This window comes from Anomaloglossus baeobatrachus, chromosome 12 (assembly GCF_048569485.1).
Source record: "Anomaloglossus baeobatrachus isolate aAnoBae1 chromosome 12, aAnoBae1.hap1, whole genome shotgun sequence".
Classification (NCBI taxonomy): domain Eukaryota; kingdom Metazoa; phylum Chordata; class Amphibia; order Anura; family Aromobatidae; genus Anomaloglossus; species Anomaloglossus baeobatrachus.
Genome location: NC_134364.1, coordinates 65313437 through 65340715, shown reverse-complemented (window position 1 = coordinate 65340715; position 27279 = coordinate 65313437). Strand labels below are relative to the sequence as shown.

General features: G+C 45.8%; 1 protein-coding gene across 2 annotated transcripts in view; it reads left to right on the top strand.

Moving 5' to 3' along the window:
• The window catches only part of MDGA2 (MAM domain containing glycosylphosphatidylinositol anchor 2), a 798087-nt gene that overhangs the window by 465628 nt on the left and 305180 nt on the right, over window positions 1-27279 (top strand). Inside the window, exon 4 of one of the 2 annotated variants that reach the window (XM_075331178.1) lies at window positions 9442-9638. In XM_075331178.1, the coding sequence (XP_075187293.1) occupies window positions 9442-9638 (197 nt within the window). Of the gene's footprint in view, window positions 1-9441; window positions 9651-27279 lie in introns of both variants that reach the window. The other variant, XM_075331177.1, reaches the window with a different exon arrangement.

The following is a 27279-nucleotide window of genomic DNA, read 5'->3' as shown; positions in this document are numbered from 1 at the left end:
CTGTAGCAGCTGAGGTGTGTAATATAAGGATCTGTAGCATCTGAGGTTTGTATTATAAAAATCTGTAGCAGCTGAGGTGTGTAATATAAGGATCTGTAGCAGCTGAGGTGTGTAATATAAGGATCTGTAGCAGCTGAGGTGTGTATTATAAGATTCTGTAGCAGCTGAGGTATTATTTTAAATATATGTAGCAGCCGAGGTGTGTAATATAAGGATCTGTAGTAGCCGAGGTGTGTAATATAAGGATCTGTAGCATCTGAGGTGTGTATTATAAAAAATCTGTAGCAGCTGAGGTGTGTAATATAAGGATCTGTAGCATCTGAGGTTTGTATTATAAAAATCTGTAGCAGCTGAGGTGTGTAATATAAGGATCTGTAGCATCTGAAGTTTGTATTATAAAAATCTGTAGCAGCTGAGGTGTGTAATATAAGGATCTGTACCAGCTGAGGTGTGTAATATAAGGATCTGTAGCAGCTGAGGTGTGTAATATAAGGATCTGTAGCATCTGAGGTTTGTATTATAAAAATCTGTAGCAGCTGAGGTGTGTAATATAAGGATCTGTACCAGCTGAGGTGTGTAATATAAGGATCTGTAGCAGCTGAGGTGTGTAATATAAGGATCTGTAGCAGCCGAGGTGTGTATTATAAGAATCTGTAGCAGCTGAGGTGTTATTATAAAGATCTGTAGCAGCTGAGGTGTGTAATATAAGGATCTGTAGCATCTGAGGTTTGTATTATAAAAATCTGTAGCAGCTGAGGTGTTATTATAAAGATCTGTAGCAGCTGAGGTGTGTAATATAAGGATCTGTAGCATCTGAGGTGTGTATTATAAAAATCTGTAGCAGCTGAGGTGTGTAATATAAGGATCTGTAGCATCTGAAGTTTGTATTATAAAAATCTGTAGCAGCTGAGGTGTGTAATATAAGGATCTGTACCAGCTGAGGTGTGTAATATAAGGATCTGTAGCAGCTGAGGTGTGTAATATAAGGATCTGTAGCAGCCGAGGTGTGTATTATAAGAATCTGTAGCAGCTGAGGTGTTATTATAAAGATCTGTAGCAGCTGAGGTGTGTAATATAAGGATCTGTAGCATCTGAGGTGTGTATTATAAAAAATCTGTAGCAGCTGAGGTGTGTAATATAAGGATCTGTAGCAGCTGAGGTGTGTATTATAAGAATCTGTAGCAGCTGAGGTGTTATTATAAAGATCTGTAGCAGCTGAGGTGTGTAATATAAGGATCTGTAGCATCTGAGGTTTGTATTATAAAAATCTGTAGCAGCTGAGGTGTGTAATATAAGGATCTGTAGCATCTGAGGTGTGTATTATAAAAAATCTGTAGTAGCTGAGGTGTGTAATATAAGGATCTGTAGTAGCTGAGGTGTGTATTATAAGAATCTGTAGCAGCTGAGGTGTTATTATAAAGATCTGTAGCAGCTGAGGTGTGTAATATAAGGATCTGTAGCATCTGAGGTTTGTATTATAAAAATCTGTAGCAGCTGAGGTGTGTAATATAAGGATCTGTAGCATCTGAGGTGTGTATTATAAAAAATCTGTAGTAGCTGAGGTGTGTAATATAAGGATCTGTAGCAGCTGAGGTGTGTATTATAAGAATCTGTAGCAGCTGAGGTGTTATTATAAAGATCTGTAGCAGCTGAGGTGTGTAATATAAGGATCTGTAGCAGCCGAGGTGTGTAATATAAGGATCTGTAGCATCTGAGATATGTATTATAAAAAATCTGTAGTAGCTGAGGTGTGTAATATAAGGATCTGTAGCAGCTGAGGTGTGTATTATAAGAATCTGTAGCAGCTGAGGTGTTATTATAAAGATCTGTAGCAGCTGAGGTGTGTAATATAAGGATCTGTAGCAGCTGAGGTTTGTATTATAAAAATCTGTAGCAGCTGAGGTGTGTAATATAAGGATCTGTAGCAGCTGAGGTGTGTAATATAAGGATCTGTAGCAGCTGAGGTGTGTATTATAAGATTCTGTAGCAGCTGAGGTATTATTTTAAATATATGTAGCAGCCGAGGTGTGTAATATAAGGATCTGTAGCAGCCGAGGTGTGTAATATAAGGATCTGTAGCATCTGAGGTGTGTATTATAAAAAATCTGTAGTAGCTGAGGTGTGTAATATAAGGATCTGTAGCAGCTGAGGTGTGTATTATAAGAATCTGTAGCAGCTGAGGTGTTATTATAAAGATCTGTAGCAGCTGAGGTGTGTAATATAAGGATCTGTAGCATCTGAGGTTTGTATTATAAAAATCTGTAGCAGCTGAGGTGTGTAATATAAGGATCTGTAGCATCTGAGGTGTGTAATATAAGGATCTGTAGCATCTGAGGTGTGTAATATAAGGATCTGTAGCAGCTGAGGTGTGTAATATAAGGATCTGTAGCAGCTGAGGTGTGTAATATAAGGATCTGTAGCAGCTGAGGTGTTATTATAAAGATCTGTAGCAGCTGAGGTGTGTAATATAAGGATCTGTAGCATCTGAGGTTTGTATTATAAAAATCTGTAGCAGCTGAGGTGTGTAATATAAGGATCTGTAGCATCTGAGGTGTGTAATATAAGGATCTGTAGCAGCTGAGGTGTGTAATATAAGGATCTGTAGCAGCTGAGGTGTGTATTATAAGAATCTGTAGCAGCTGAGGTGTTATTATAAAGATCTGTAGCAGCTGAGGTGTGTAATATAAGGATCTGTAGCAGCTGAGGTATTATTTTAAATATATGTAGCAGCCGAGGTGTGTAATATAAGGATCTGTAGCAGCCGAGGTGTGTAATATAAAGATCTGTAGCAGCTGAGGTGTGTAATATAAGGATCTGTAGCAGCTGAGGTGTGTATTTTGAGGTTCTGCAGCATCTGAGGTGTTTAATATCAGGATCTGCAACAGCTGAAAATTTGCATTATGAGGTTCTGCAGCAGCTGAGATGTGTACTATGAGGGTCTTTAGCAGCTGAGATGTGTATGATCAGGTTCTGCAGCAGCTGAAGTGTGTTATGATGGTATGAAGTAGTTAATGGAGGTTTGTATTATAAGGTTCTGTACCAGCTGAGTTGTGTATTATGATGTTCTGTATCCACCAATTTGTGTCTTATGAGGTTCTGCAGTAACTGAGGTGTGTATCATAAGGTTCTGCAGCAGCTGTATAACACAACATACCATTAATGTTTGTTAAGAGAAAACCCCTTTAAATATTTCCCTTTAAACAGAATCTGTCAGCAGATTTTGCTATGTAATCTGAGATCAGCATGATCTTTGGAGTGAAAGCAAAATTCCAGCAATGTGTCACATACTGGGACGTGTTTTGCTGTATTAATACAATCAGTGTTTTATCAGCAGGAGATTATCATTACAGAACAACTTGGCACAGCCCTGCCCCCAGCACTGATTAGCAGCTCTCTGTTACTATACAATGTATCCAGAAGGCTGTGGGTGGGGATATTCTAAGCTCAACATCTCAGCCCTGCTACATCTGCAACAGAGAAAACTGGGACTGTATCATACAGTAACTGGTGGACATATCATACTAAGAGACACATTGTTGGAATCAGTATCTCAGCCCCTACATGATGCTGCTGACAGATTACATAGCCAGAACCTGCTGACAGATTCCCTTTAAGAGTTTCATGAAGATTACATGGGGATGGTGTGTCGCTAATTGAACATATGGGACCTTTGCCGTCTCCTAATGATATTTCCATGTGAGCCCTCAGTGTCGGCACTGCTTAAATATAGAGAATATTGATGATCCGCTGTCCTCTTAGGGGTCTGTACTGTGAATCATAACCTCTCCCCATCTCCCCCCACTCCTGATGTATCTGACCTGCGTTCAAGATTAAACTCTGAACGCTGAAGTACGGTGGTTGCTGCCTTTCTTTCTTCTGGATGGATTCTACTAATGGACTTATCTTATAAGGATTGTGCACCCATACAGATTTAAGGCCCCGTTACACGCAACGACGTATCTAACGATATATCGCCGGGGTCATGGATTTTGTGACGCACATCCGGCATCGTTAGCGACGTCGTTGCGTGTGACACCAACGAATGGCCGTTAATGATCAAAAATACTTACCTTATCGTTGATCGTTGACACGTCGTTTATTTTCAAAAAATCGTTGATTGTTGCAGGACGCAGGTTGTTCGTCGTTCCTGAGGCAGCACACATCGCTACGTGTGACACCTCGAGAACGACGAACTACAGCGTACCTGCGGCCGCCGGCAATGAGGAAGGAAGGAGGTGGGCAGGATGTTACGGCCGCTCATCTCCGCCCCTCCACTTCTATTAGGCGGCCGATTAGTGACATCGCACGATCCGCCCCCTTAGAAAGGAGGCGGTTCGCCGGCCACAGCGAGGTCACTAGGCAGGTAAGTATGTGTGACGGGGACTAACGATGTGCGCCACAGTCAGCGATTTGCCTGTGACGCACAACCGACGGGGGCGGGTGCTTTTGTCGCGGGCGGGGAGGGCGCTGCGCCCACCACGCTCGGGTCCGGCGCTGTTGCTGCTCGGTGGCTCGAGCGGTGGGCCGGATCTGGGGACTCGAGCGGCACTCCTCGCCCGTGAGTGAAAGGGGGTAGTTTGGGTTTGGGGAGTTGGTCCGTGACGCCACCCACGGTTTGTGGTGAGGTTGGGACACCACCGCTGCTCTGGACGGGGATCCCGGGAGCGATGACAGGGAGCAGCCGAGATGGTTTTCTCCCCTCCGTGGGTAGGGGGGTTGGTGGCCCCGGGGCCCGGTGAGGTGTCGGGGAGGCAGGGTTGGAGAGGTGCAGGGTCGCGGGGGCAGCGCGGTGCCAGATGGCACGGTGGTACTCACTCAGCCAAGAATGGATACAGAGTCACCGATAAAACAAACGGCTGGATGGACGGGTCCCGCAGCCGACTGCTATGGTTACCCCCGGAAGGTTGGTGGTGGCTGCCTTTCCCTGCACCTGTTTCCGGTCCTACGGTTCCGCATCAATCGGCCTCTCCTGCAGACGGCCACCACCGTCTGCCAACCTTGCTCTTGGTGCCCGGGCCACGTACCCAGACACGGTCAGATCGCTCCTCAACTGCCACTTTCCTCCTTCTCCTTCACTCTCCCTAACTTCACTGACTTCCTTTCCCGCCTCCAGGACTGTGAACTCCTCAGTGGGTGGGGCCAACCGCCTGGCTCCACCCCACCTGGTGTCGACATCAGCCCCTGGAGGGAGGCAACAAGGATTTGTGTGTGACTGGTGTGCCTATCTCGGGGTGTGGGGTGTGTTGTTGCAGTACCTGTGACGACCTGGCTTGTCCAGGGCGCCACATTCCCCCTTGGTTAAATACAGACCGTCCGCGGGCTGCCCGTCCATCACCGGTTTTATTTTTTTTTTTAAAAAAACTGTAAAAGGGGTAGAAAACATGTAAACAGTAAACACAAGTATTTTTATAAATCTTCCCATAACGGGAGGCACGGTACTTTTAACGTTACAACACATTTTATTAACAGTCAGCTTCCGCTCTCTCCCGCCCAAACAACCTGGCCCTGATGCTGCCCCTAAGAAGTGGGCAGCACCCCTTGACCCCAGTCCATATCCAGGCTGCCCGAGCGGGTACGGGTACGGTATTTCGCACCCTGTGGTCACTTCAGGGGACCCACGTCCATGGGGGACCCCTGACCCCCGGAGGATGGCCACCGGTCCAGGTGGTGGCCGGGCCCCAGCCTACTCTGCTGCGGGCCCTTCCTCCAATCTGCCTCTCCGGAGGCGGCTACGGAATTAAGCCAATTATTCGCATTCCACAAGTTTATGGTTGCCCTGCAAGTTCTCGGGCTTGTCCGTAAGTAGTTCCTTACGCACGGTGTAAAGGGTCCCTACGGGGACAAACTTGTCGGCAATGGCCGGTTCAATCACGGTTGATAATCAGGTTAACATCTCGGTTGATTACTTTCATTCATTTGACAACGGTACTGGTGGTCCCAACGGGGACAACGGTGCAACGGAGGGACTGAGGACCTACTTCAGATCTACACCGCAAGCTGGAGAAGGGGACTGGGCCGGCTCTTGGGCCTCCTGGCCTCCTCTCAGCTTGGCGTCCAGGGCAAACCAGCCCCTCTCTCCGCAGTGCCGCGTGTATTGTACCAGATCTCCTGGGAGCAGGTTACGGCCCGGGTGGTCCTCTGGCAGGTGGGCATTAACGTCCCGACGGGCCACAAAGACTTCGGCCTCCAGGCCCGGCTCGAAGATAAATCCGTACCCCCGACGGACATCGAACCTTCTCACTTGCCCCTCGTAGATCGGGCCCCGTACTCGGAAGGTGGCTCTGCTGAGGCTCTCCTTTTCTTGGATGGTGCGGGCTATCAGCTCAGCCCTCTGCTTTTCCCTCTCCGCAATTTCTCGGCCCAGCGGGGTCAGTTCCCTGTCCCAGTAAGGGGCTACTGCTTGCCCCTGCGCGCGGGTCGGGCCCCGCGGGATTTCCACTACACTGCCCACTACTGGCGCCCTCTGTGGAAGATCCCGCGGTGTCACGGCCTGGGGTGCTGCCTCACAGCTACGACCCGGCGCAGCCTCAGCCGAGGCACGGGGGCTGGGTACAGGGGTCCTCTCTCGCTTGACCTCCACCTCCTTCTGCACAGGACGGACCGCCGGTGCCGGCACGGAACTAGGCACGGTCACTGCAAGTGGCACCGGTACATCTTCGCCGGCGGACCATGTCTTCGGCAACTTCCAGGGAAGCGGTTCAGGGCGGCTACGGGCTTCAACTGCAGGTCGGTCCACTTGGGCGGACGGGCAGGGTTCCGCTACCGGTTGTGCAGGTAGTGGGCCTAGTGGCGGGGCGGTAGCAACTAGCACGGGTAGCGGGGGAGGCAGCAGGGTGAGCGGGTGCAGGCCGGGCCCCTCAGCTGCAGCGGCCGATCCCTTGGGAATACAGGGGCGTGGGTAGCTTACCCGCTCCTCCAAATCTTCCTCCACCTCGCGTCTCCGTATAGCCGCCACCACGTCCGCCATGTCGGCCTCCCACTCCTCCAGGAGGAGCTGCATTCGGACCTGCAGGCGGCTGCTCAGCTGAACGGTCCGGATCTCCACCCACGCTGCGGTACCAGGCGCGGGCGCGGGGACTGCGGTTTTACCGGACGGACGGTGCATACTGGCAGCGATATCTTCTAGGAACCAAATATGGCCGCAGAGTCCTGGCGTCCCTGCTTTTATACCCGTGGTTTACATGCAGCCGGACGCCATCCGCCCCCCTTGGTCTTTTCTCAGCACCGGCGCTGCTGCTGCTGCTGCTCGGTGGCTCGAGCGGTGGTCCGGATCCGGGGACTCGAGCGGCGCTCCTCGCCCGTGAGTGAAAAGGGGTAGTTTGGGTTTGGGGAGTTGGTCCGTGACGCCACCCACGGTTTGTGGTGAGGTTGGGACACCACCGCTGCTCTGGACGGGGATCCCGGGAGCGATGACAGGGAGCAGCTGAGATGGTTCTCTCCCCTCCGTGGGTAGGGGGGTTGGTGGTCCCGGGGCCCGGTGAGGTGTCGGGGAGGCAGGGTTGGCGAGGTGCAGGGTCGCGGGGGCAGCGCAGTGCCAGATGGCACGGTGGTACTCACTCAGCCAAGAATGGATACAGAGTCACCGGTAAAACAAACGGCTGGATGGACGGGTCTCACAGCCGGCTGCTGTGGTTACCCCCGGAAGGTTGGTGGTGGCTGCCTTTCCCTGCACCTGTTGTGTATCTTCGGTCCCAATGGCTTCCCACCGGTAACCCACTCCCCAGCTTGGATAGGTGCCGGAGGAGCCCCTTTTGCCCGCAGGCTCTGGCCTGGGAATTCTAGCTGTGGCGGTAGCTGTATTTCCCTTTCTCGGTTTGGACGGTTGCCTTCAGTCGGGTCTTTGCTGCTAGGAAACCCCGGAGGTTCCGGTTGCTAACGGATTTGACTGGTTTAACGGCGACTCCAAGCCTGGTTGGGGTCCGTAAGCCCTGCCGGTTTGTGCTAGCCTCTCTTCGCTCCCCGGTTCGGTACCGGCGAGCCACCGCCCGTCCCCGGTCCTATGGTTCCGCGTCAATCGGCCTCTCCTGCAGACAGCCACCACCGTCTGCCAACCTTGCTCTTGGTTCCCGGGCCACGTAACCAGACACGGTCAGATCGCTCCTCAACTGCCACTTTCCTCCTTCTCCTTCACTCTCCCTAACTTCACTGACTTCCTTTCCCGCCTCCAGGACTGTGAACTCCTCAGTGGGTGGGGCCAACCGCCTGCTCCACCCCACCTGGTGTGGACATCAGCTCCTGGATGGAGGCAACAAGGATTTGTGTGTGACTGGTGTGCCTATCTCTTGGTGTGGGGTTTGTTGTTGCAGTACCTGTGACGACCTGGCTTGTCCAGGGCGCCACACTTTCACCAGCGATATTGCTGCATGTAAAGCCCCCTTTAGTCTATTCCAAAAAAGTACATAAATAGAGACGACTGAGGATTTCCAGCAGTGCCCAGTGTTTCTCCTGCATTTGGCTGATATATATCTGTGTGTGTAAGCTCCTGTTGTATATAGGGGCCACAAATGGGCTCATACTATATATACGAGGTGGTGTGGGGGTTCCTGCTCTATATAGGAGGATATCTGGGAGCTCATACTGTATATAGAAGTCTGTGTGGGGGCTCCTGATGTATATAGGAGGCTATGTGGGGGTGCATACTGTATAAAAGGAATGTGTGGTGGTTCCTGCTCTATATAGGGGCTATGTGGGGGCTTATAATTTACATAAAAGGCTGTGTGGGGTCTCCTGCTTTATATAGGAGGATAAGTGGGAGCTCATTCTGTATATAGGAGGCTATGTGGGGGCTCATACTGTATACAGGGTTTATGAAAGGGCTCCTACTCAATATAGGGGCAATGTAGGGGCTCATACCTTACATAGAAGGCTGTGTGGGGTTTCCGGCTGTATATAGGAGACTCTGTGGGGGCTCATACTGTAATTAGGGGCTATTTTAGAGCTCAGACTTTATAAAGGGTCAGCTGAGATTCTAGAGCTCTGGTTGCGCATGCGCAGTTGCGCATGATACTGAGCTGTCTTCATGAATGCTATTGAATAAATAGAGCAGCAGGGAACATACATAATCAATCCCTCCTGGCTTTGAGAAACGTGGGACATGGGTTCCCTTTTTGTCGACCAGTCGAGATCCCAGAACTCTGACCCACAACAATCTAACAATTATCATCTTCTTAATGTAGAATAGCCCTTTAATAACACACTACAGCCTAACAGTGCAGAGCTTGTAGTTTTTCAAATCATCCATCTAATTGTAAAAAATCTGTTGGTAATTGCGTAAATTGTTCCCAAGTTCTGTTGCTCGGCACAAAAGTCTCGGGAACATCCATCTTTACCCCAACAGCATTTCCTCCAGGACCTCACTGTTGTATCTCAGCTCCGATAGATGGGAAGATGTTCAGCTAAAAGACCTAACATCATCTTCTCCTTGTATCGTTTCATTTTCAGATTTGGATGATCCCATTGTGACCGTACATCAAAGTATAGGAGAGGCAAAGGAACAATTTTACTATGAGAGAACTGTTTTCTTGCGTTGCATTGCCAACTCCAATCCGCCAGTCCGATACAGCTGGAAACGGGGCGAGGAGATCCTTCTACAGGGCTCTGATAAAGGTGTGGAGATATATGAGCCTTTCTTCACCCAGGTAGGAAACAAGGTATCTGATCTCTTTTATTACATATATTAAACATTGGTAATGTATCCATTCTCATTTCTTAAAGGGGGTTTCCTAAAACAAAGACGATTGGGACGTGTCAATCACATAGACCTGCTACCTCACATGATGAGCAAATGGGGAAGTCTCTTTCTCCATTGTTAGCTTGACCATTTCACAATATAATGTGTGATAAGGAATTCTAATATTTGTTCCAATAAGGGTTTGTTGCATATATATTGACACCCTCCACTTAGAAAGGAATGAGGGATTTGCTCCAGGTGCTTTAATCATGGAATTTTGATAGAGGGCTTGGGCCACCATCTGAACCAACTATATAAATCTCCCCTCTCCCTTCACTGAAGGATAGCTCTGAAGGGGTATACAGATCTATGCCAACTCTCAGCTATCCACAGTGTTACAACCGTGAAGCTCTTACTACTGGAACTTCCATTGATCACCAGATCTTGCACCACAGGACACCAGCCTGGAAAAGTTTAATTGAGGTGCTTGTTGTGCATGCTCCATGATTCTTTACTCTAGAGGCCACTTTACACGCTGCGACATCGCTAGCAATGTCACTAGCGATAGCACCCGCCCCCATCATGCGTGAGTCACGGGCAAATCACTGCCCGTGACGAACATAATCTCTGGTACGCGTCACACCAACATACCTTCCTAACGACGTCGTTGTGGCCGACGAACAATCTCTTAAGGGGGAGGTTCGTGCGGCGTCACAGCGACGTTACACAGCAGCCCGCCAATAGAAGCAGAGGGGCGGAGAGCAGCCGCATTAACGTCACTCCCACCTGGTTGCTGGAGGATGCAGGAACGCTGTTGTTCGTCGTTCGCAGGGTGTCACACGTAGCGATGTGGGCTGCCTCAGGAACGACGAACAACCTGCATCCAAAACGAGCAACGATATTTTGAAAATGAATGATGTGTCAACAATCAACGATTTTTGCCGCTTTTTGGATCGTTAGTGGTCGCTCGTAGGTGTCACACGCAACATCGTCGCTAACGAGGCCGAATGTGTGTCACGAATTCCGTGACTCCAGTGACATATCGTCAGATAAATCGTAGCATGTAAAGCGGCCTTTAGTCTATGGCACTGAAGAATACAGCCAGGTGTAGTTTTTACGCTCACGGGGCAAACAGAGGATTTAGCGGACCAACTGGGCCACAGCACACAGAAAACCCAGAGGGACTTGACTATGGAGTCCATCTTAAAAATCCATTTGCATTTTCTTTTAGTATATTTTTATCATGGCTACCACCCCTTAGGTTCTTCCTAACCATCTCAATGGACCAGAAGAACACCTGGCAGATATTCCCATCATGAACTGTATTGACATATTTTCCCAATAGGGTATTACGATGGTTCCGGATATCCCCCAGGTGTTCCCCCACTCTCCTGAGAAGAGTAGGGGAACACCTGGAGGATATCCGGAACCATCTTGATACCCCATTGGGAAGACATGTCAATATAGTTCATGATGGGGATATCTGCCATGTGTTCTTCTGGGCCATTGAGATGGTTAGGAAGAACCCAAGGGGTGGTAACCAGGGTTTGACTATGGAACCACACCTGGTTTTCACCAGAACCTCTAATGGTGAGAGTGTTACGCTGCAGGTGTGTGACTGGGGGCCACTCGGGAAGACTGATGCTGCAATGACTGGCCCCAGGGGTGCGGGAAGACAGTCCCTGATGATGAATAAGAGCAGCACCAGATGTTGAGGTTTCGGCCAGGATGGATAGATGGATGGATGCAGCAGCAGCCGGAAAGTTGACGTTGTAGGGCTGCTAGTAGCAGCAGCAGACTAGGGATAACAGCAGCAATGGCTCAGCAGGAAACTGAAGTACAGACACATATCATCAGCAGAATATAGCACACTAGAGCAGCAGCAGAGACAGCAAAAACAGTGCCATAAGATCTGAGAACTTATAATGTATCTGACTCGTTGCCCAGGCACCTCCCTTAAGGGGAAGATACCTTAAGTGCCTGCAACCTCTCAGCTTAGCTGAGAGGCAGTTCCATGTCAGGGTACTCTGGCCCTTTAAGACAAAGGCCGTGGCCACACATGCACCCTTCAGGCAGAACCAGGAAGCCTGTGGGGAGTACTGGGGCTCTGGGGGACGGCAGCATGGACTGGGGATGGAGCAGTTACCGCAGAACGTCCGGGCAGGTGAGCAAAGTGGAGGGGGGCAGAACAGTGCGGGAACGCTGGTATGGGCATTACAGTAGTTCTCTATTTAGCTGTCTTCATATCACAAATGCTGTAAAGACAGAGTGGTAGAGCGTATAAATTTAACTTCTCTGTCCATGGCCTTAGTCAAGGGAGAGGGGGAAACCAAGAACCCTATTTTAGCAATTAGTTGGGGTCCCAGTAGAGAGATCAACACCAATCTAGTAATTTTTATCACCTATCCAAAAAGTGGGTAGTCATTTAAGTAGACCTGAACACCCCCATAACACTGACTCCTATTTTGTATATTATACAGGGTGTCGAACTTTTACCAATTTTGTCCAAAAAGTTATCCATTGGAGGTTCAGATATTTTCCGATAATTTTTCAATTTATTAGTTAAAATCGATGCCCATATTTGATGTCTTAATCGTCTTTGTTGGGGGGAGCCCCTTTATAACTGAAATATTGGTATAACGGCATGAAGTTCAGTCTGTGCTCAGGTAATGGGGCTCCTATGCATTGTACCATGGGATCTGAATTATTTTTCATTATTTCAGAACAAACTATATACTACCAATTAGGCAGGAATATTAAAGATAAAAGTATGATGTATAACTCTGCATTGTAAAGTATGTTAATGACCCTTAAGTAAAATACGTGGCGCCCATTAGTGGATTTCACGAAGCATCAACCCCATATTCTGCCCGTTTCATGTTAGGGAGGGGTATAGAGAGTAGTCTTGGTATATAGATACTATTTTTTTTAATTAAAACTGTTGTCCTGGTTCAGGTACATCATGACTTCTTTTTACTGACAGCGCGCCACACCTTACTTAAGGTCGCGTGTAGTAGTGCAGTTTTGACTTCACAGGAGCCGAGATGGATTACCACGCATAACCTGTGGAAAAATGTGGTCATGTTTTTGGAAGTTAGAAGCCATGTTTTTATAATTATGGACAACCCCTTTAAAAGATTGTCACAGCTCACCCCCTCCCATTTCTGTACAATGACTGATAACATCTCTATATGCAGGAGATAACACAAGAGCCACCATTCACAATAGGTGATGTCACAGCTCACCCCCTCCTGTTCCTATACAATAACTAATAACATCTCTATATACAGGAGATAACACAGAATCCACCATTCCCAATAGGTGATGTCACAGCTCACCTCCTCCTCCTGTACAATGACTGAAAACACCTCTATATACAGAAAATAGCACAGGAGCCACCATTCCCAATAGGTAATGTCACAGCTCACTTCCTCCCCTCCTGTACAATGACTTAAAACACCTCTATATACAGAAAATAGCAAAGGATCCACCATTCACAATAGGTGATGTCACAGCTCACCCCCTCCTGTTCCTATACAATTACTGATAACACCTCTATATCTAGAAGATAATGCATGATCCACCATTCACAACAGGTGAAGTCACAGCTCACCTCCTCCCTATCTCTTTACTGTTATTTTCCCACGCTCATTAGATGCTCGAATACAAAATATAGAGTCTGTTGCTGCTAATGTTTGTGTGCATTTCCTAGAACAACTGAAAGTTGTAGTCTAAAAAACCCCAGTGGCCAGTGTGAAAATTGCAAGATTTCTAATTATGATTTTTAATAAAACGTTTGATATTGGGGGGGGGGACTTTATCTAAACGTTTTAAAAAATGTATATAACACAAAAATCTGATTCAAACAATAGGTAATTTTTCTCTTTAAATTGTTTTAATAATAGTCTGTTTCAACATTTGTCCCCCACACACTCCCTTTAAGCATGGGTGAAGAAATAATATTAAATAGTGTACAGTAGAGAATAATTTGCTATCGTACAGATATCAGACGATGAAATGATAGTTACGGACATAATAATAATATTTATTATTAATTAAAAATTAATATTTCCCAAAATAAAATGTACCGTGACAAGGTGCAAAATTAAGTTGAATCTGAAAATAATGTTGTAATACCATTTTCAGCCATGAGGGGCGACGTCGAGTCAAATATAAAAATGTTATAATTCCTCTGTTGTGAGCGATGTGAGATGTAATCTAGTGGTTCGATGATTCCCGCGTGACACTATGCTTTATATTTATAGGTGACGACACCTCATATTGCTAAAAAATGTCTTCATTTATAGAATCAAGTACTTTTTCAGAAGACGCGATACATTGAAATATTAAGTAACCGGGGTGTTAAATGTATCTCTCCGCGGAGACCTTGTACAGACTGTAAGGTTTCCATAGTAACCTTAGACACCCGCGGTAAAGAAAATCATTACTATTTTAAAGAATAAGAAATGCTTAAAGGGCAAGATCTAACGATACATATAGAATGGATGCTCGCGAGTGGAGGACTCGCATGCTATATGCGCCCTATAAATAGCATTTGGCCTTTCAGGCTTCATTTGTTTTCATTATCCGCCTCATTATTTTTTTAAGTCAATGGCATCCAGACCTTTTAGCCCACACATATATAATATAAAAAACATTCATGCATTCAGAAAATGAAAAAAAAAACATAAAAAGTTTATATATATATATATATATATATATATATATATATATATATATATATATATATATATATGAGAAAAAAACAAGGAAATCCAGCAAGGACTCAGCAAACCAGGATTGGAGTAAAACTTTCATTTCTTTATTGTTCAAAAAAATAGAAGTGACCCACAAGGATCAGGAACCAATGTGAATGGCAGAGAAATAGCGCAAATGGGACTACGCGTTTCGGTGGTCTAGTCCGCCTTCTTCACGGATCAAACGGTTTGGACCGTGAAGAAGGCGGACTAGACCGCCGAAACACATAGTCCCATTTGCGCTATTTCTCTGCCATTCACATTGGGTCCTGATCCTTGTGGGTCATTTCTATTTTTTTGAACAATAAAGAAATGAAAGTTTTACTCCAATCCTGGTTTGCTGAGTCCTTGCTGGATTTCCTTGTTTTTTTGCTCATACTAATGGATTGACTCCTATTCCAGTCCGTGCAGGAACTTAACTACCAGGTGGGAAGAGACCCGTGAGCTTTATTGCTGGAGCTGGACGTTGGCTTACGTGTGTGTGTGTGTGTGTGTGTGTGTGTGTGTGTGTGTGTGTGTGTGTGTGTGTGTAGTGACCAGAAAAGGCACTACTAATGTGTGTTACATTTGTGACACCTATTCCCCACCTTGGGAGGAGGTAAATTATTTAGCATTGTACTGCCCTCTACTGCCTTGCTTTGGTATTGCAATTGATTTGAAAGCAAGGAAGTGGCTGTTGGGGGCGGAGCTTGAGGAGGCAGTTTACAAGAAAAACCGGTTAGATGCGGTTGAGTTGCTGTGATGCAGCAGAAAAAAGAGAGACCTCCATTGAGATATGCGGGGAGTGTAATTATCACACTATTCGGAGCGCCCCGTTTCTGCAACAACAGAGAACTGAAAAACGCAGTTAAACCAATAGCTAGTGACATCCATCCTCCCAAGGCCGGGATAGGAAAAACGCTTGAACTAGTCCACTGTGGATTTGCTGGAGCCATCGGAGCCACCGTGACCTGAACATCCTCTGAGGTAGTAGGCCCGGCTTCTCACAAGGCGGTGCGGCAAATTACAAGTGGCGTCACGGCAAATTACAAGTGGCGTCACGAACAGGATGAATCTTATGTGCCTGCATGTACGGCTGTACACCAGATGAGGATTCACTACTGTCATCATATGTGAAAATACGCCTCAACGGTGAGTTAAAAAAAAACTATACACACCTGTATATTTACAGTGAACAAGTGAAACTCACAATGGCAGACGACAATGAGACCCTTTGCAACAGCAGTTCTGATAAAGCCTCCACTGCATTTATGCCTTTCACCATGCCTAATTATTTGGGAGCTCCCTGGATGCCACATTATATTGGGGAAACAAATACATTACGAGACTTTAGAGAAAAAATGACTGCTTTTTTTCACCTGTACCCCATGACAAATGAACAAAAAGTAGAACTCCTGAGTGGTCAACTCCAGGGTGCACCTTTGAGAGAAATCAAGTCCTGGCCCAGAGCTCAGAAAAAGACTGTAGAACAAATCCTGGAGCGGTTAGAAAGAATATTTGAGGTCCGCTCCGCATCTGAGTTAAAAATGCGTTTCTTTAGCAAAAAACAAGAAGTTAATGAGTCTTTACGAGACTATGCTTTATCCTTGCAAGAAGCTTGGAGGGCCATCGTACATGTAGAGCCCCAGGAAGCTAGGATTGCAGATGAAGTACTGAAAGAGCAGTTTATTGAAGGGTCTGCCACAGAAACCCTACGCAGTCAACTAAAAATGTTAGCTCTCCAGCATGCAGATAGTTCCTTCCAGGAATTCAAAGAACTAGCTATTCAGATTTTAGGAAGGGAATTTCGCCCATCGACTAAAAAACTTGAGCTATCCACCTTTGCTAGTGATACATCAGTTCAATCTTTGCCTAATTGTCCAAGTGGTAGCGCTCCACTATCGCAAGCCGCCAAAACGCAGGCTCCAAATGCTAATACTATGATGGAATTACAGAAACAAATGGCTGAGTTAGCTAGCGGACTAGCTGAGGTCTGCAAGAAAAAAGAAAGACTAGAGGTTCCACTACTAGAATCTGCTCCCAGAACCCAAATGGGACTCCCTACTAACCGCCTTAGCCAAGAATATCAGACCCCATCTGGGAGACGATCTACTGACCGTTTTGACAAGCAGGGTAAGCCAATCTGCAGACATTGTCATCGCGCTGGACATTTGGAACGCCAATGTTGGCGTTTAAAAGAGCAATCCCCGAGGCAGAGGACCGCCCCTCGGGAGGAAAGACAATAGGTCCCGAAAATGTTACTTGGTTTTCCAGATATGTAGGACCTCGTCCAGAAGTGACCATTCGCATCAATGGAGTCCCATTTACAGCACTGTTAGACACTGGCTCTCAGGTCACCACAATAGCCAAGGACACCTTTGAAAGACATTGGGACCCTAACCTCCTTATGCAGCCTCCAGATCAGTGGTTAGATGTCATAGCCACTAATGGACAGTCTGTACCTATAACAGGGTATTGGGAACCCACTATTTGTGCAGGAGAAACCCAGCTTCCACAACAGGGAGTTCTGGTTATAAATGTCCCAGAAAGACCAGATACCTCTGTAATCCTAGGTATGAATGTCCTGCGCAACTGCTATGGTGAAATGTTAGAGGCTCTTCACAAATCTGTACCTACGGCATCACAAGCACAGCAAAGAGTATTGCAGAGAACTATCAAAGTGTTGTCAGCACAGCAGCAGTTCAGTAATCCTCGAGGTGAAATCTGCCGTGCCCGCATCTGCGATGTACGTCCTGTCATTTTGCAACCCAACACTGAAACTATGCTGTGGTCTCGTGCTCAACCAGGGATCCAAGGACAAGACTATCATGCCCTAGTAGAATCCTTACCCATGGCAGAACATCCTACGCTTATGACCGCAAGGAGTCTCGTTACTGTATCTGCAGGAAGGGTACCAATTCGTATGCTAAACCTAGGTGACACTGCAGTGGAATTGAGAAGGTACTATCCTGTAGCTCAATTATCCATAATTTCCTATCATGATGTAGTGAGCCCCACTCGAAAAGAAGTCCAACAGGCGACTCAAGTATTGGAAGAAAACAATGAAGCTCTGGAAACTCTGTGGTGGTCTGACATACATGTAGGAGAGGTGACCACCCCACCTAAACAAATTGAAGAAGTACTGAAGCTTGTTCAAGATTTCCACCAAGCCTTTAGTAAATATCCTATGGATTATGGTAAAGTACGAGAGATAGCGCATACCATCCCCACTAGTTCTCATCCTCCCATTAAAGAGCGGTACAGACCTATTCCACCGGCCTTGTATCAGCCTGTAAAAAAAATGATCCAAGAAATGAAAGATGCTGGAGTAATCCGAGAAAGCCACAGCCCCTGGGCTGCACCTGTAGTTTTGGTGAAAAAAAAAGACGGCAGTATCCGATTCTGCGTGGACTATCGCAAGATAAATAGCATTACCCATAAAGATGCATACCCATTACCGCGCATTGAAGAATCACTAACAGCTCTAGGGTCTGCTGCATATTTCTCCACCTTAGATTTAACATGTGGATACTGGCAAGTGCCTATGTCGGAGGAAGATCGTGAGAAAACAGCGTTTACCTCCCCAATGGGCCTCTTTGAGTTTAATGACATGCCTTTCGGACTCTGTAATGCCCCAGGAACTTTTCAAAGGCTAATGGAACGTTGTTTGGGCCACAAAAATTTTGAGACTGTTTTGCTTTATCTGGACGATGTCATTGTCTACTCCAAATCTTATGATGACCACTTACAGCACCTGGCAGAAGTTCTCCAGATTCTCATTAAACACGGCCTCAAAGTCAAACCCTCAAAGTGTCACTTACAGACCCAAGTACGCTACTTAGGACATGTCGTGAGTGCTGAAGGAGTAAGACCTGATCCAGACAAAACCGCCGTGGTCAGGGATTGGCCCACACCCACTACCCTGAAAGAAGTCCAGAGTTTCTTAGGTTTTACAGGCTACTATAGACGCTTTATACCTTACTATGCCCAAATTGCTGCACCACTGCAAGAGCTTTTACGTGGTCATCCACAAAAGGAAGGAAAGAAATCCATTGTTAACCACTGGACAGAAGAGCAAGAAGTTGCCTTTCAACAGCTCAAAAAGAAGCTTACCACTCCACCTATTTTAGCTTATCCAGATTACAGCAAGCCTTTCCGTCTTTATACCGACGCCAGCCTAAAGGGGCTAGGAGCAGTCCTAAGCCAAAAGCAAGAAGGAAAAGAACGGGTAATCGCTTTTGCTAGCGGATCTCTTAAAGGAGCAGAACGTAATGATCAAAATTACAGTTCTTTTAAACTAGAGTTTCTCGCTCTCGTGTGGGCCGTTACAGAGCGGTTCAAGGACTATCTAGCTGCTTCTCCATTTATCGCCTACCCTGACAACAATCCTCTTGCTCATTTAAGCACAGCTAGACTGGGAGCTTTGGAACAGAGATGGGCGTCAAGACTTGCTAACTACGACTTTGTCATCAAGTATCGTGCTGGGAAGTCCAATGAAAATGCCGATGCTTTATCCCGATTACCAGACACTTCAGATCCCTTGCCAGATGAAGATCACTGGGAAGAAGTGGAAATGCCGAACTTCTATGGTCGATTTGCTCAACAAAAGGTGGCCAGTGCCTTTTTGCAGGAAACGACTGACTCCTACTCACAAGGAGCTAGTTCAGAACCCCTACTAGATGAAACTAGATGGATACAAGTACAAACAGAAAGTAGAGTTGTTGCTGAAATTTCAGAATTCCTGATAACAGGAAAACCTCCCGGGAGAATTCGCAGAGGTGATGCTGACCCTGAACTGATTCGTCTGTGTAGACAACGAAAACAGTTCTTTGTGAAGAAAGGATTGCTGTACCGTAGTAGCATGGATCCCATCACAGGTAGTCATCTCCATCAAATTGTGATCCCAAGGAGAGATGTAGTCACTGCCTATGATGATCAGTCTGGTCACTTTGGAGTGCAGAAGACAGAGGCCACAGTCCGTCGTCGATGCTATTGGATTGGTATGAGGGGAGACATTGAAAAATGGTGCCAGGAATATCACACTTGTGTAACTAGGAAAAAAATGAAAGCTGATCAGAAAGCACCACTGCATCCAATTGTGAGTCGACGTCCATTAGAAATGGTAGCCATTGATCATCTGAAAGTAGAGCCCAGCAGAACCGGCCATAGGTATGTCCTAACCATCATTGATCACTTCACCAAATTTGTAGTGACCGTCCCTGTGAAAGATCAAACTGCTAAAACTACCGCTGCTATCCTCTGGAAATCCTTCTTGCTACCTTATGGGTGCCCAGAGAAGATTTTGACCGATCGAGGCTCAGCCTTTGAATCACAACTCTTCCAAGAAATGTGCACGTTCTACAATTGTCAGAAGCTCAGAACTACAGCATACCACCCGCAGTGTAACGGGCTTTGCGAGAAGATGAATCAAACCATCCTGAATTTTGCTAAGAACTATTCCAGCTCACAGAAAATCTGACTGGCCAAAATTACTCCCAGAGCTCATCTATATATATAACACCACGCAATGTTCTACGGGTTATACCCCATATTATCTGATGTTTGGACGCCAAGGAAAACTACCAGCCGACCTTGCTCTAGATGTGACCATCTCAGATGAAATTAATCCTCTGCCTGCTACTGATTGGGTGAGTGACCATCAAAGACGCCTGGTGGAAGCACAAGAAATCGTAGATCTCCGTATGGAACAAATTCGCAACAGACAGCAACATAATTTTGACAAACAAGCAAAAGCTACACCTTTGCATGTTGGTGATAAGATCTGGTTGAGAAACGATCATCGTACAGGAAAACTAGATACACAATGGGAGAGACAGCCTTACATCATCCAAGGAGGAATTCCATACCCAGGGAATGACATTTATTGTATCCAGAAAGATACCCAAGAACCCAAGGTTGTTCATAGGAATAGACTGAAACTCTGTAAGTCTGAATACCTCTATCCTGATTCACCGCCTGCAGACGAGTTATTTGAGGATGAACCCTTCCCTAAGTCCAGAAGATCCCAAAGTTCATCTTTTCCGGAATTTGATATAAATGACCCATTATCTTGGTGTTTTGGTCCTATGATGTCTACCCGTGGACAAAGACAGACAACTCCTGATCAAGAGTCGCTCCCTGCAAGAAGAACTAATCCCAGAACTGACCCTGCAGAGATATATCCTGATCCTATGGAGGAAACTACCCTTGCACCGACGCTCTCAAAGGATCAACAAAGGTCAGTTGCCAGCGAGATATTTAGACTAAAACTTGTAGAATGATTTTTACATTTTTCCTGTTTTCTTCTGAAAAAGACTATTTTTTTTCAGTTTGTTAGTTAATTTTTGTTTTGTTGGTTTTAAGACTTTGCTGCATCCATCCTTATTGAAACACAGGGACTAAAAAAAAAAACAACAAAAACAAAACAGCCGGTGCAGCCACGTTAATGGACTGTGTGCCCCGACTCTGCACCTGGGGACCAAAACACTTACACATTTTTACACATGACTTTAAGGCTGTTATTCAAGTTTTTAGACAAGAAGATTTGTTCACAAGAACAAGCTATGCTACCTCCAAAGAGACGCTGATGTTTGTGTTTATTTTGTTAATTTTTTGAGTTATTGAAAATGCTACAAAGTTTATTGTTGCACTGAAATGCATGTTTATCTGATGTTACGGTATTTTCATGATTATTAAGTGCCCTCAAAGTTTTTACAGAGAGTAGGAAGAACATTACTCTATTCCTAGTACCTAAACATCAACTATGGTACATATTTTGCAGTTATTCGGGTTTCCACCTATGTCTTAACGGGTTTGCCAACCTGAGACAGAATCCTTTATAGGAATTCCGATGTAACCTATGGGGAGAAGTATTGAATGGACCCCATAGATTTGCTATAGACATAGGGTTCTACCCTAACTTAGCGCCCCACTGCAACTCACATGTTGCTTAGTTACTAAGTCTACACCCCACAATTGGGAGGTGTAGACGCTGGTGTCACAACCCGCTGTTGAGAATTGTCACTAAAGTAGCACTTTGGCTCAAATTTGAAGGTGACCTGTGTTATGGTATAACAGATATCTATGGTGGAAAACGCCGGGGACGGCTCTGTTTAAACTAGGGGGGTATATGTAGTGACCAGAAAGCCACTACTAATGTGTGTTCTGTATTATCTATGTGATTACATTTGTGACACCTATTCCCCACCTTGGGAGGAGGTAAATTATTTAGCGTTGTGCTGCCCTCTACTACCTTTCTTTGGTATTGCAATTGATTTGAAAGCAAGGAAGTGGCTGTTGGGGGCGGAGCTTGAGGAGGCAGTTTAAAAGAAAAACCGGTTAGATGCGGTTGAGTTGCTGTGATGCAGCAGAAAAAAGAGAGACCTCCATTGAGATATGCGGGGAGTGTAATTATCACACTATTCGGAGTGCCCCGTTTCTGCAACAACAGAGTACTGAAAAACGCAGTTAATCCAATAGCTAGTGACATCCATCTTCCCAAGGCCGGGATAGGAAAAACGCTTGAACTAGTCCACTGTGGATTTGCTGGAGCCATCGGAGACACCGTGACCTGAACATCCTCTGATGTAGTAGGCCCAGCTTCTCACAAGGCGGTGCGGCAAATTACATGTGTGTGGTGTGTGTGTGTGTGTGTGTGTGTGTGTGTGTGAAAAACGAAACAAGCACAGGTAAATGAAAGAACATGCCCTTTGATAAACTTGTCCCACGAGAAAAAGTAAAATTTCTCCATTAGATTTGGTAACTACCTAATATTTGCTTAAAGAGGAGTCATCACTTGCCATAAATATATATATATATTATTTTTTTACCTGATATAAATGCCGCTGTTCTCCTGAATCCGGCGATGTTTTTCTTTTGTTCCTGCGCCTCTCCATTCCTGAGATATGGCCTCTTCTTCTCTGTAGATATATCTAGCCTTGTTAGCCAACTGGGCGTAATCTTCTGGTAGACACCTACAGAAAAGAGTTGAGGGTAACACCGACTTGTAAAACGTCAGATAAGAAAAGGCTATATCTCAGGAATGGAGAGGGGGAGAAAGAAAAGAAAAACATCGCTGGATTCAGGAGAACAGGGCCGTTTAGACTAGATAACAAAAAACCCAGAATATATATCTACCTTTTATATATATATATATATAAATATGGCCATTTCAATATCTGCCCAGTAGCCACGTCAAGGCATAATGTACACACTGAGTACCTTCATTAAACTTAAGCCTCTCTCTGGGTTACAAACCTCCTGTGTATGGTCAAGTAGGAACTTGCTACTAGAGAATAAAATCACTTGTTGCTAATGGGGGAGGGGTGCACAGTCAGAGGGCATGACTCCAAAATCTAGATAAAAAAACTGACAACACTCCCAAAATGCAGGAATAACCAGGGATACTCAATCGAGTGCCGCGCGTGCCGAGCACCCTGATGCTCCATTGAGCACCGAGCAGTGTCGAGCACGCTCACCCATCACTAGTCTTTGGTGCCCAAGAGAAAGTAAAGGCTCCTCAGCAACATAAGGCCAATACAAATATAGTAGACAAGTGTTAGAGGTGGGTGAATGATCTTCAAGTTTCATCTTATAATACTGAATATTGCATACAAAAAACCTCCTGATTGTGAGCTTTCAAGCATCAGAGGTATCTATTTTCTACTTTTCGGAAATTTGCCCTTTTTGCCCTGAGAACTGTAATGATGACCTAATGATTAGGACAGGTGGCAGAGCAGGGTATCGAAAACTATAATGAGAATAGTGATCTTCGGACTAACAAACTTCCCTCAAAGACCCTTTTTCCAGCCAAACCGTATCCTATCCTGCACTGCACCAGATTTTTGTCATTTTTTACAACTTGCCCAACCAGTGGGCATGACCTCCCACAAAAGAGGTGTGGTTCATCAGAATAGGGGCATGGCATAACATGCAACACAATGCACCCAAAGATGCACCGAAATTTTGTGTCTTCGAGAACAGTTCATTTGTATATTTTTCCAAGAGAGCATTGGCGGTTCCTACAAGAAGAATCGGTAGAGCTTTGAGTTCCATTAAAGACCCCTCTTTTCCGATATAGCCAACTGGTAACTTACTCAGCACTGATGAGGTATAAGAGAGTTGAAACAGCTTTTTACAAATGGATATAATTTATTTTTAGGGGGGACTTGGCTTTGGCCAAAAATCCTCATGTGGCATGACTCGTGAAAGGGTGGCAACTAGAGATGGGCGAATCAATTCGCAAGATTCCAGTCCATTGGCCATGGGATCAATCTGTGACCATTGGATGAAAGACTTGTTAATCTCCGAACGTCTTGGCATTCCAGGCTTTTCTTTTGAGTAACCAGCATGGTGTGAAGTTGTGTGTGCACCACGCCAAAATGAAGACATTGTGCCGCTCGGCTAATCAAAAGAAAAATCTGGAATGTTGAGTGGTAACTAGTGATGGGTAAATCAATTCCATTCCATTGCCCATGTGAGCAAGCTATGACCATTGGATGGGGGACTTGCGAATCTCCATACCTCCCGGCATCCCAGGCTTTTCTTTTGATTAGCATAGTGTGAAGTTGTGTGTGCACCACGGCAAAATGAAGACATTGTGCTGGTCCGGCTAATCAAAAGAAGACATGGGAATGTTGACTGGTAACTAGTGATAGGCAAATCAATTCCATTCCATTGACCATGTGAGTAAGCTGTGACCACTGGACGGGGGACTTGTGAAACTCCATACCTCCCGGCATTCCAGGCTTTTCTTTTGATTAGCATGATTTGAAGTTACGTGTGCAGCATGCCAAAATGATGAAATTTTGCCATCCCTGGCTAATCAAAAGAGGAGTCGGGAAAGTTGGGTGGTAACTATTGATGGGCGTGCATTTTCACCCTGCTTGTTACTTGATCGAGCCTCGGGTTCCTCCGTCACGACTTCAGTACCCAGTATAATGGAAGTCAATGGGAAAGTCAAGCATTTTTAAACTCAGATGCTCAAGGATTGATCAGGTAACAAGTTTTGGCGAGCACGCTCCCCATCACTGGTGATAACAGATTACTTACATGGCTGGTGGACCGGAATCCCTCGAATTAATTCTTCCATCTCCAGTGGCAAAATCCAAAACTTGGCTCTAGAAAGACAGTATTCTTTGTTTGGAGAAGAGTTAATTTGCGTTGTTTATACCAAAGAACATTGCTAGCCTATAAGTTTTGCTAGGCCAACTGGTGGTATCCACAAAGGAATGCAATACCTTCTTGATCTCCAAGGCTCCTCAACCTTCTGAACATAACCCTGCTTTGCACTGATGAGGGGCTACGGATGGATGTAATTTCTTTCTATGAAAACTCTGGTTTGCCTAAATATCCTATTGTAGCAAATCTCATTAAAAAGAACCTGTCACCAGGTTTTTCCCTTATAACTTGTGGCCACCACCAGAAAGTCCTTATATACAGCATTCTAGAATACTGTACATAAGAGCTCAGGCAACTGTGTATAATGCAAACAGCACCTTTATAATACTCATCTGCGGGGGCTGACTGGTCAAATGGGTGTCGATGCTCTCCAGTCCGGTGCCTCCTCTCAGCTACGATCTCCGTCCTCCTTCTACCCAGCCCAGTATGGATGAAGCGTCCTGTGTCATCCACACTGGCCGGCATTGCGGTCTTGCACAGGCGCACTTTGATCTGCCCTACTGAGGGCAGATCAAAATACTGTAATGTGCATGCGTGAAGAAAGGTTAAAGACCATCCGTGCATGCGCACTACAATACATTGATCTTCCCCGAGCAGGGCAGATCAAAGTGCTCCTGCGCGGAACCTCAATGCCGGCCAGTGTGGATGACATAGGATGTGTCATGCACACGGGTCTCCACAGAAAGGAGGCTCCAGACCGGGCGCAACACCCGTTGGGCTGGACCGCCGCCCTAGGTGAGTATTTTATAAAGGTGTTTTTTTACATTCTACAGAGAGGCCTGGGCTCTTATATACACCATGTTCCAAATTATTATACAAATGATATTTCTCTCTGATTTTCCTAAATGGTCGGTGCAAATGACAGTCAATCTAATAAAAGTCATCACCCGTTAGAATATACATCGAATTTTATTGAAGAAACCTCCCAATGATAACAGTATAATATTGAATATTAAAAAAAAACTCAAAATGCACTGTTCCAAATTATTAGGCACAGTAGAGTTTCTAAACTAAATGCTCATTTGTGGAATTTGCAGCATTAGGAGGTCACATTCACAGAAATGAAAACCTATTTAAATCCAAAACATCCTAACAGGCCAAGTTACATGTTAACATAAGAGCCCTTCTTTGATATCACCTTCACAATTCTTGCATCCATTGAACTTGTGAGTTTTTGGAGAGTTTCTGCTTGAATTTCTTTGCATGATGTCAGAATCGCCTCCCAGAGCTGCAGTTTTGATGTGAACTGCCTCCCACCCTCAGATCTTTTGCTTGATGATATTCCAAAGGTTCTCTATAGGGTTGAGGTCAGGGGAAGATGGTGGCCACACCACGAGTTTATCTCCTTTTATGCCCATAGCAGCCAATGACACAGAAGTATTCTTTGCAGCATGAGATGGTGCATTGTCATGCATGAAGATGATTTTGCTCTTGAAGGCACGTTTCTGCTTTTTGTACCATGGAAGAAAGTTGTAAATCAGAAACTCTATATACTTTGCAGAGGTCATTTTCACACCTTCAGGAACTCTAAAAGGGCATACCAGAAGTCTCCCCATGATTCCTGCCCAAAACATGACTCCTTCACCTTCTCGCTGACATTGCAGCCTTGTTGGTACACGGTGGCCACCCACCAACCATCCACTACTCCATCCATCTGGACTATCCAGGGTTGCTTGACACTCATCAGTAAACAAGAATGTTTGAAAATTAGTCTTCATGTATGTCTGGGCCCACTGCAACCGTTTCTGCTTGTGAGCACTGGTTGGGGTGCCGAATAGTAGGTTTATGCACCACAGCAAGCCTTTGAAGGATCCTACACCTTGAGGTTCGAGGAACTTCAGAGGCACCAGCAGCTTCACATATCTGTTTGCTGGTTTGTAATGTTTTTTTAGCAGCTGCTCTCTTAATCCGATTAATTTGCCTGTAAGAAACCTTCCTCATTCTGCCTTTATCTGCATGAACACGTATGTGCTCAGAACCAGCCACAGATCTCTTCACAGTACGATGATCACGCTTACGTTTTCATGAAATATCTAATGTTTTCATCCCTTGTCCAGGGCATTCCACTATTTGATGATTTTCGGCAGCAGAGAGATCCTTTTTCTTTCCCATGTTTGGCTGCTTTCACTCATCTGGTTTTTCCCGAGCGGCACAATACGGCGCTCTGCAGAAAAAACGCAACCGTTTTTTTTTGCTGCCGGTTGCGTTTTTTTCCCGCATAGACTTGCATTAGCGCCGTATTGTGCCGCATGGCCTTGCGTTGCGTCCGTTTTTTGCCGGATGCGGCATATTTAGCCCATGCGGCGGCCGGATGGAACGTTGCCTGGCTTGTCTTTTGGTGCGGCGAAAAAAACGCATTGTGCCGGATCCGGCGAGATTTACAATGCAAGCCTATGGACACCGGAGGCGGCGTCCTGTGGCAAAAACCGCATCCGGCGCACGGATGCGTTTTTTTTGCACTGCGCATGCTCAGTTTCAAGCCACATCCGTCAAAAAACGGACGGGCCGCATGGAAAAACTTGTGCAACGGATCCGTTTTTTTCGCCGCATCCGTTACATAGGTTTTTGAGCCGGATTGAGCCGCACTGCAAAAAAAGGATGTGTGAAAGCAGCCTTACTTGAAAACTGTGGCTGCTTAATACTGTGGAACATCCCGTTTTCCTTTTATTGGGCTCACCTGGCAAACTAATTATC